This window comes from Hipposideros armiger, unplaced genomic scaffold, assembly GCF_001890085.2.
Source record: "Hipposideros armiger isolate ML-2016 unplaced genomic scaffold, ASM189008v1 scaffold_23, whole genome shotgun sequence".
Classification (NCBI taxonomy): domain Eukaryota; kingdom Metazoa; phylum Chordata; class Mammalia; order Chiroptera; family Hipposideridae; genus Hipposideros; species Hipposideros armiger.
This window is the reverse complement of record NW_017731373.1, coordinates 6603591-6614731: the sequence shown is the minus strand read 5'-3', so window position 1 is coordinate 6614731 and position 11141 is coordinate 6603591. Positions and strand designations below refer to the sequence as shown.

At 34.7% G+C, this 11141-nt stretch overlaps 1 protein-coding gene across 10 annotated transcripts in view; it reads left to right on the top strand.

The window, feature by feature from the left end:
* The window catches only part of ICA1L (islet cell autoantigen 1 like), an 84940-nt gene that overhangs the window by 55568 nt on the left and 18231 nt on the right, over window positions 1-11141 (top strand). For 9 of the 10 annotated variants that reach the window (XM_019635762.1, XM_019635764.1, XM_019635755.1 and 6 more), the window contains 2 exons: window positions 2134-2211; window positions 10501-10758. In XM_019635762.1, the coding sequence (XP_019491307.1) occupies window positions 2134-2211; window positions 10501-10758 (336 nt within the window). The remainder of the gene's footprint in view (window positions 1-2133; window positions 2212-10500; window positions 10759-11141) is intronic. The other variant, XM_019635765.1, reaches the window with a different exon arrangement.

Genomic DNA, 11141 nt, shown 5'->3' with positions numbered 1-11141 from the left:
TTTTGTTCTTCAGTCTAGTTGTGGAGGACGTTGCTTCACTGGCCCATGTTGGTATTGTGAGCATTGCACTCTTCCCAGGTGAGGCAGATTGGTCGCCGGCTTCTAGATGGCCGCTCAATGCGACTCTTGGCAGCTCACGCCAGCTGCCAGCCACTCATGGTAGCTTATGGCAGCCCACTGAAGCAGGGGCTGCAGCCTACGCGGTCGCCGGCTACTCATGGCAGCTCAGCTCCAGGTCAAGGTGTTGTTCACCATTTTAGCTATAGAGGGCAGTGTTATTGGCCCTCATGTGGGATCCAAACCAAGGCCCTGCTGCTCAGAGCTGGCGTCCCAAGCCAGCTCTTAACCAGTGCGCCACTCAGCCAATCCTGTCTTTATTACTATTAGCTGGTTTATCCCAATTATTTTGCCGTAGCTTATCAGCTTGTTTTAGAGTTTTCTGATTATAACCTAATATTTGCTTGCTCTTAATTTGTGGGAATCCTGGAGGCTTAGAAGATTTTTCTCTAGTTAAAATTCATATTGTTTCTTTCCATACCTAGGGAACCGTACCAGTCTGGTGATCACTTTAACCTCCTTCCAGGGCCTTTAGCTCAATGTAGGAATCCTGGTCTCAGCTTAGTTTCTTTGTTTGCTGAAGGCTTTGTCTCCAGAGAGCAGTGTGGTATGGACATTTGCCCACAGAGCATCTGCCTTTCCTCTTCGCTTGCTGCCCCCCGTCCCCAGCTATGGTTTCAGCTTACAGTTTTCATTTCTAACAAGTCCAGTACTGCATTAAAAGTATATTTTATAGTTTTTAAAAGGATTTTTTTGTAAATGATTGTGCTTCTGAGTATCTAGTCTATTATATTTACAGGTAGCATTTTTCATTGGTCATATTAATCAGGAAATTTAAAAATATTCAGTGTCCTTGGGAACAAGATAACACAACACCATCACTACTTATAGAGCGGAAACTGGAATAACCTTTCTAAAAAACACTGCCATCCCAAACTTTAATTGAATAATTTAACTTTTAGAAGTACCTTGAAGTAATTGAAATGCCTTCAAACATGTATTTATTCTCTGAAATATTTACTCAAGTGGTATTTCATATAATGCAGTAAAACTATGTGTTTTGAGCTAGCCTTTTCTCTTATGCCTGTGTTAATCCCAATCTCACACACATCTGTAGATTGAAATAAAACCAAACCCCACATGAATCCATATTAAATGCACTGTGGAATAAAGCAGATCATTACTAAAGATTTCAGGGGAAGACAGAGGGGGGAGGTTATCCTGCATCTTATACAGGAACAGTTCCTTAAAGGTCTTTTAACACATCCCTCCATTCCCCCAAGCTTTATTTCTTAGCTTAACAAAACTTTCCATGGTGTGACTCAGCTTGTTTCTCTCTCACCCATTCCTGCCCTCAAACCCTGGTGCTCCTCACTTCTTTCTCTAGCCATCTCTAGAATCTCTTTCCCATTACCTGATTTTGCTGTACACTTCTTTCCAATGTTCAACTGAAATTTTACCAATAAAGCTCATTTTTTTCTTCATCTTCTGTACTTCTTACTATCTTTATATTAATACTAACTGTATTTGAACTCAGAACCTAATTCATTCTTTATCTTTCTTATCTTAAAGCTAAATAACCCAGAGTTCCTTATATTCCTTTTACCTTTCCCTTAAATTTGCTTTCCTTTTGATTATTTTTGTTGAATTAACCTTTTTTACTTTTTTTAGTAGTATCCTAAACTGAGCATTGCATTTTATAACAGTGTGGTAGAGATATTACTTCCTTGTCCTTAGATGTATTACCGTCTCTGAGGTCTTCATACAGCAACACTATCCACTTTTGTATAAAGGACACATTTACATTTCATTTATCTTTTAAAAAAATGGCCTTGAAGTTGAAAATACGAAAATCTTGGATTTTAAAAAAAGTTTCTGTGTCTGTATTGGGTATATGTATATATAGAGATATACACACACAAATGTGATTTTTATATATGATTCTTTAAATTTTTGCATCTCCCTTCTATAATCTGATTAGGTTAATTGAACATTTTTTTCAAATTACAAAATATTACAGTAAATAAGCATGCTAAATTTCTTCTTCAGCTTATCTTTTGTGTGCTTTTGTTTCAGCAACTGAATATCACAAGGAAAAATATCTTCAAATAAGAAAATGTGGAGTACCTCAGTTTTCTAACTCTGAAAAAAATGGTAGGAAATTATACTTTCACTATATATGGATAATTTATTATTTAAAATTATTTAGTTTTTAATATTTATTTCCTTAACCTTAAAATCTGTATAGGTCACTATATAAGTATGTATCCTTGTATTTCTACTCCGTAGCACATCACAATGGGAATTATTCTTTGTTTTGTATTATTTTGGCCCTGTCAGAATCTATCTGTATAACTGTGAGGACAGGTCGGACTGGGTCTTAATGATTTCATATATCTCCACTATTCAGCAGTGTAGGCATTCAGTAAATACTAACTTGAATATCTTCCCCAAGCAATTACGTTGCAAACATTTTCTCCCAGGCTGTCATTTGTCTGTTGACTTTTCATATAGTTGTATCTTGTCATGTAAGTAAAAAAAAAATTTTATGTGGTCAAATTTATTAATCTTTTCTTTTACTGGGTCTAGATTTTTATCATATGCAAATCCCAAGTTAGAGGAATTCACTTATGCTTTCTTCTAGTATTTGTATAGTTTTATTTTTATATTTAGATCTCCAGTTCATTTGGAGTTTATTCATGCATATGGTGTTAGCAGTGGATTAAATGTTATCTTTTTGCAAATGGCTATACTTTATATCATTTTTTAATTAATAATTAATCTTTAATTATTAAAGTTTTTTAATAATCTTTGCCACACTAATTTGAGATAACTTCCAATCATATGCAATATTTCTGTAGGTACTTAGGACTATTTCTGAACTTTCTTTATATTTCATTGATGCTTGCATGCACCAGTGCCACATGGTTATAATAACAGAAGCTTTCTTGATTGTTTTTGTATCTGGTAGGTCTATATCCTCCTTTTCTTTTCACTATTTTCTTAACTATTCTTGCATGTTTATTTTTCAATATGAACTTTATGAGTATATCATTTGTCTAGATCCATAAAAAAGCTCATGGATACTTTTATTGTGATAACATTACATGTGAAAAGCGACAGCTTGATGATGTTGGAACAGTCTAACCCAAAAACAAGAAACCTCAACTTTCTATTTGTTAAAGTTTACTTGTATAGCTTTCAGATATAGGTGTTTTCAAAGGTTTTCAACATTTCTTATCAAGTTTATTTCTCTGTACTTTATCTTTTTGGCTACCATCATCAAAAAGTTTTCTTTTCCATTATATCATTTAACTGGTTATTGTTTTGTATACATGAATGCTATTGATTTTTGCATGTTTTATATCTTGCTACCTTGCTGAATTTTTTTATAGTTTGAGTTGTATCGTTGATTTTTGTGGAGTTTTCTAGGTATACTATCATGTCATCTGCAAACAAGACAGTCCTGTTTTTTCTTTACCAATTGTTATGACTGTAATTGATTTCTTTTGTTTAATTGCATTGGTTACTACCTCCAGAACAATGTTAAAATACTAGTGGGCATTTCAGTTTTAAGTCCAGCTTTGTCATTGTGCATTAGTCCGATGATATTTTATTTACTATGTTTGCATTGTTGTTAATTTCCCTGTGAAAACATGTAGGCCTGGTACATTTTTGTGTTTTCTTCTCTATAGAAATTAGTCTTTTTAAGCTTTCTATCTGTACTGGGATCAATTTTAGTAAGTATATTTTTCTCAGCTATTACTCATTTTCTCTAAATTTTGAAATTTATTTGCAGAGTTGTATAAAAATCTTGATATTTTAACAGCTTTATTGAGGTATAATTTAAATATCATTAAATTCGCCCATTGTGAGAGTAAAATTCAGTGATTTTTAGCAAATTTATAGAATTGTGATCAGCACCACAATTGACTATTAGAATATTTTCATTACCCTAAAAATTCTCTTATGCTTGTGTGCAGTTAATCCTTGCTTCCACTCCCTACCCTAGGAAATCACTAATCTGATATCTCTATATATAAATTCCCCTTTCCTTGACATTTCATATAAATTAAATTATACAAAAGGTAGTCTTTTTTGTCTGGCTTTTTGTGCCTTTCATTAAGCATAATGTTTTATAGATTCATCCATGTTGTTGTATATAGCAGTAGTTCATTACTTTTTTCCAAAGCCTTAATTTTTTTTTAATGTGGTAAAATACATATAACATAAAATTTACTATCTTAACCATTTTTAAGTATACAGTTTAGTGGTATTAAATACATTCATAATGTTGTGTGACCATCATGACCATCCACCTCAATAACTATTTTCTTTGTGTAACCTGAAACTCGATACCATTAAACAGTAACTCTCTATTCCCCCCTTTCCCCAGCCTCTGACACCCACCATTCTACTTTCTGTTTCTATGATTTTGACCACTCCCAATACCTCATCTAAATGAAATTTTTTATTATGACTGGCTTATTTTAATTAGCATTGTATCCTCAAGGTTCATCCATGTTGTGACGTATCGCAGAATTTCCTTCCTTTTTAAGGATGAATACTATTCCATTATAAGTATATACCACATTTTGCTTATTGTGTAGTTCATTACTTTTTGTTGATGAATAGTATTCTCTATTCTAGATATACCACATTATGTTTATCCATTTACCCCTTGATGGACATTTGAATTGTTTCCAGGTTTTGGCTATTGTATATTGCTGTTATGAACATTCAAATACTTTCCTTTTTATGGACATCTATTTTCATTTTCCTTAGTCAGATTCCTAGGAGTGAAACTGCTAGATTATGTGATAAATTTGAATTTAACTTTTTAAGGAACACTCCAAACTGCTTTTCAAAATGGCTGTATCATTTCATTCCCACTTACGAAGTATGAGGGTTCTAGTTTCTCCACCACATCTTCATCAGCATTTGGTATTGTCTGTCTTTTTATCATATACATTTAGTGCTTTTAATTTGTGGTTTTAATTTGTATTTCTCCAGTGACTTACGTTGTTGAGCATCTTTTCATGTGCTTATTTGGCCACCTATATATATTCTTTGTTGACAAATCTTTTAAAATTGATTGACCATTTTTTATTTATTTATTTATTTATTTATTTTTAAAGATTTTATTGGGGAATTAGGGGAGGGGAACAACGTTGGGGAATTGGGGAAGGGGAACAGACAAGTTGCTGTCCTTCTGTTCTTCAGTCTAGTTGTGGAGGACGTCGCTTCACTGGCCCATGTTGGTATTTATCATTGTGCTCTTCCTGGATGAGGCAGATCGGTCACCAGCTACTGGACAGTCACTCATGGCGGCTCTTGGCAGCTCAGGCCGGCCGCCGGCCATACACAGTAGCTTATGGTAGCCCACTGCAGCTTACGCCGTCACCGTCGACTCACNCGTAACTGCCCAGGGGCTAAGTCCAGGCTTCCTGGTCAGGCAGGACTAGAGGCTGTGCTTAAAAAAATACTGGAGTTCTCCAGCCATACCTAGAGGGTTGAATTGTCTTCTTTAGGGAATTCTGGTCTTCTCTAAGTACTTTTAATGTAAACATCCATTTCACAGGATTGTATAATTGTTTCAAGCTTTCCCTCATATTTAAATTTGTTATTTTTTAATGAAGATATATATATATATATATGTGTGTGTGTGTATATATAATATATATATATATTATACACACATGCGCGTGCGCACACACACACACACACACACACACAGTCAACATATATTTGAATTACTTTAGCTTTGGAGTTAGAAACATCTGGGTTTAAATCCTGGCTTTTTCAAAAACAAGTCATTTATGTCTCTTTCATTTTTCTCATGTGAAATATGAGTCATACTCCTACCTTACAGGGACACTAGGGCTAGAGATAGTATTTATAAACTATATTGCACATAGTAGGTGTCCAATAAGTGTGGAAGATACTTTTAAGTATACACATAAATGTAGATCATACTGATAAAACAATTTAAGAAGCCATCATAGTCATGAACGTGTATATCTAACATAGCTTCAAATGTATGTTCAAAATGGTTAGCTGCTTGTGCATGTATAATCCCTGTACCAAAATAAAGAACATTTTTTTAAATCACAAATGAAATATAATGGACATTGTTCTAGTTTCACCATTTATAATATTATCTTGTAAAACCTGTATCTGTAATTATGCCCCCTTTCTAATTCCAGATATTTATTTGTTCCCTCTCCCTTTTCTTCCTTGATTAATTTTATTCTTTTTTTTAAAGATTTGATTGGGGAATTGGGGGAGGGAACAGNCATATATTTGTCTTTCTCCGACTGACTTATTTCACTAAGCATAATGTTCTCTAGGTCCATCCATATCATTGCAAATGTTACGATTTCATTCTTCTTTATAGCAGAGTAATACTCCACTGTATAAATGTACCACAGTTTCTTAATCCAGTCGTCTACCGATGGGCATTTCGGTTGTTTCCAAGTCTTGGCTATTGTGAATAGCACTGCAATAAACAAAGGGGTGCATATATATTTTTTTGAATTAGCGTCTTGGGTCTCTCTGGATAGATACCCAAGAGTGGAATTGCTGGCTCATACGGTAGTTCCATTTCCAGTATTTTGAGATACCTCCATACTTATTTCCATAATGGCTGCACCAATCTGCAGTCCCACCAACAGTTCAACAGGGTTCCCTTTTCTCCACAGCCTCGCCAGCACATGTTGTTTGTTGATTTATTGATGATAGCCATTCTGACCAGACCAAGCCAACTGTTAAGCCAACTCAGCCGGCCCTGATTGACTATTTTTTTAATTGGGTCATTTATCTTACCACTAACTTGCAAGATTTTTAAATATATTCTTTAAAAAAGTACTTTTTCAGATATTTGACTTGTAAATATTTTATCTTGGTCTTCTTATTTTCTTAATTTTGCCTCTAGAAACACAAGTTTAAAAATTTTATTTAGTCAAATTTACTATTTTTTTCTTTTATGGATTGTTCTTTTGGTGTTATATGTAAGAATTATGCCTAACCGAAGGTCATAAAGATTTTTCTCCTGTTTTCTTCTTGAAATTTTATAATTTTTGCTCTTACACGTAAGAATAATAATTTTGAGTCAGTTGTTGTGTATGGCGTTAGGTATCTAAGTTTTTTTCAATGTTTTTGTTTGTTGAATATGCATATCCAGTTGTTCCAGCACCATTTGTTGAAAAGGCTCTCCTATCTCCATTGAATTTCTTGGCATTTTTGTTGAAATCAAGTGACCAAAACATGTAAGAATGTATTTCTGGATTCTAAATTCTGTCCAACTGGTCTATATACCTATCCTTGTTCAGTACCATACTATTGGGTTGTCGAAAAAGTCATGACATATTTTTTCTGTTTTTTTTGTTGCAAAAATTCATCATGACTTTTCCGACAACCCAATATCTTGATTACTGTGGCTTTATATTAAATTTTGAAATTAGTGTAAATCCACAACTCTGTTCTTTTTCCAAAATTGTTTTGACTATTCTAATCCCTGTGCATTTCTATTATATAAATTTTACAATCAGTTTGTCCATTTTTACAAAAAAAAAAAAGCCTACTGGGATTTTCATAGGTATTGTGTTAAATTCATCCATCAATTTGGAGTTAATTGCCATGTGGACTATATTGATCCTTCCAGTCCATGAATGTGGGGATTCTGTCATTGGCTTTCAATAGTTCGTCTATGATGTATCTAGATAAGGATCTGTTTGTATTGATTCTACTTGTGTTTTGTTAAGCTTTTTGGGTGAGTAGATTGATGTTTTCAACAAAGTTGGGACATTTTGTCCATTATTTCTTCAACACCAACCCCCCATCTTGTTGAGACTTTTATTATGTGAATACTGGTACTTTGATATTGGCCCACCATTTCTCTAAGGCTCTGTTCATTTTTCTTTATTCTTTTGTTGTCCTTATTCTTTGGATTGCATAATCTCTACCAGTCTATCTTGAAGTTAGCTAATTCTTTCTTATGCTACTTCAGATCTACTGTTGATCCTCTGTAGTGATTTTTTCATTTCAGTTACTGCACTTTTCAATTTCAGAATTTCTATTTGGTTTTCCTGTGATCTCTTAACTATTGATATTCTCTATTTGATGCAACATTGTCATCATACCTTCCTTTTTTTAAAGATTGATTTTAAAAAGTTTTCTGCTTTATTGAGATAAAATTGTAAGCTATTTAAAGTATACATTTGTGGATATATGTATACATTGTGAAAAGATTCTCTCCATCTAATTAATTAACACATCTATCATCTCATTTCCTTAACCATACTTTCCTTTAGTTCTTTGAATATGTTTATAAGGACTACTTTGAAAGCTTTGTCTCTTAAATCTGACATTTGATTGCTCACAGAAGCAGTATCTGTTGCCTGCCTTTTTGCTGGTGTATGAATCACACTTTTTTGCATGCCTTGTTATTTTTTGTTGGAAACTGGACATTTTAGATAATATATTTTCGCAACTTTGTCTACTAGTCCTCCCCTCTGAGGCTTGTTATTATTTATTTGTCTAATGACAGGCTGGATTATTTCAGTGGAATCTGTTCTTCCACTAGTGGAACTCCTCATGGGATGCAGGCTTAGTTATACCCACAGTCCCCCTGGGGTGACAGTGGTTTTGGAGAGGTTCTTTTTAACAGTCTCTTTCCCTGACTACACCCAGCTGTAAAACTCTACTAATTTCCAACTGTTTGTTCTATTGTTTTCAAGAATGCCCTGGACCTTAAATTGTTCTACAGACAAAATCAATCAAATTTGGACTTCTGTGAAAGGATAGTTCCCAAGATCAATGTTTGAGATTTGTTCTTACCCTAGGCAGGTTCTTCCCTGCTGACTTTTTCCCCAGGTTCCTTCAGGTAAACTAGTTAGCCTAAAATAAATCTAATTCATTGTCCAGTGAAATCTACCGATCTCCTCCCAGTTGCCTTTCACCATAACCTCCACTGTTTTTGAGAGCATCCTTAAGCTTGAATTTCTCCAAACTCTGTTGCAAGTGAAGATACTTCCTTTGGGAAAGATTAGGAGCTATATACTTGATAGTTTCTCCCTCCAGGCAAAATCCCTGAGTCATGGCTTGATGCAGGGGTGAAAACATGTTTTTCTTTGACATCTTGTAGGAACTGAGTGCTAAGTGAGGAGGGTGACAGTAGTCTTAGGTATTTTGGGCTTGCCTCTTCCTGTATGAAACACCTTATGGGCAGGGTCAAGTGATTGGGGCCTCCATATTTTCAACATGCCACACCCAAATCAGTTTCCAGCCCATGACTGGGGTCTTAATGTCTAGGGAAATGGGAGTTTCCACCTCTTGACTGCACTCCCCTGGACTTTGCCTTAGCAACAGGTAACTGTGGACAGGATATGAAATACTGACTTCTGCCCCTCCTGGGAAGATGGCTCTTGGCTGAGAGCTGTGGAGAAAGGGAGCCCTATGTTCTTGGCTGCACTAGGCTAGAGTGACTTCCATCTTCCTGAACTGGGAGTAGGGAAGAAGAGAGTGGTTCTTAGTTCAAATATCAGTCTCTCATTATTTCTAAATGTTACCTGATTTCCATGAGCAAACATTTCTTCATTTGATGTGTGTCCTTGGAACAATTTCTAGAGACTTTAAATGGTTGTTTTTAAAATAATTTCCACCAGTTATTTAAAATCTGATGTGCAGATCCATAGACCTCCTCACTCTATCATGCTGGAAACCCCTCTCTTTCATTTTTATTTAATGAAGGTGTTTAGGGTCATTATTTTTCCTGTTAATTGTGACTTAAATATCCCATGGATTATAATTTGAAATTATAATTTTTATCACTATTTTTCAGAAATTCCATTTCCCTTTCAACCAAGAGTTAATACTAGGTATTAAAAATTTGCAGGTCGAAGAGCCTTTTGGAGTTTTTGTTTCATTTTTTAAATTATTTCATTTTATTGTATTGTAATCAGAATATATTTGTAATATTTCTTCTTTAAGAAACTCACCAATATTTTTGTGTGCCTTAGTATAATTAATTTTTGGGAATTTTCAATGTGTGCTTGAGAAGAAGGTATATTTTTCTATAAGGGTTTGTATATATACAAAATATCTTATTATGGTGTTTAGATCTTATTTTTCTGTTTTTTTTAACTGAGCGATAAATTAGAGTCTCCTATAATTAATTTGTTTGTATTTCTCCTTGCATCTCTTGTAGTTTCCATCTTACACAGGTGGTTGCTTAATTATTTCATACATATTCATATATCTTCATTGTTTAATGTGCTCATTTTGATACACAGCTTACCTAATTAGAAATGCTTTTCCAATCAGTTTATTAAAAATTATGTTAATAAAATATGAGAGCAATGAAACAAATTTGATTTGCCCTACATCCTATTCTCATTTATTCAAGAAGAAAAAAGCCATTCTGTTTTTATTTTCACTCAACAGTTACAAAAGATTTACCTGTAGATTCACTGGAAGATGATTTTGAGAAGGAATTCTCATTTCTGAACAACCTCCTAAGTCCTGTTTCTTCAAGTACTAATGAATTTACCCAAGAATGCCAGACTGCCTTTGGGAGCCACAATGCCAGTCTCATGTCACAGGAGCCTTCTGCTGTGGGGTCTGAGCCTCTTGCTCATTCTACACAATTCCTTCCTTCACATCTCTTTGACCTTGGCCTTCATGCTGCTGGAGCTTTTAACAGTAAGTGTCTGTGAAACATTTGGACACCATGACTTATTCTGTCTATGTGAATCAAAATTATGTTCATGTGGATGCTAAAATCAACGAGATTGATTTTAACTTAACTACTGCAAGATAAAACCTACAGTCACACCAATCAACTGGAAAAATAAAAACTATTGTGCCAGCTGAGTGGCTCAGTTGGTTAAGAGTTAGTCTAAGAGCGTGAGCTCTGAGCAACAGGGTTGCCTGTTCAATTCCCACATGGGCCAGTGACACTGTGCCCAAGCTGAGCTGCCAACAGGTGGCACGATGGCTCAGCTGGTGTAACAAGATTGCCTATTCGATGGTGGGCTACGCCCACCTACAACTAAGACTGAACTCAGCATCTTGAGCTGAGCTGC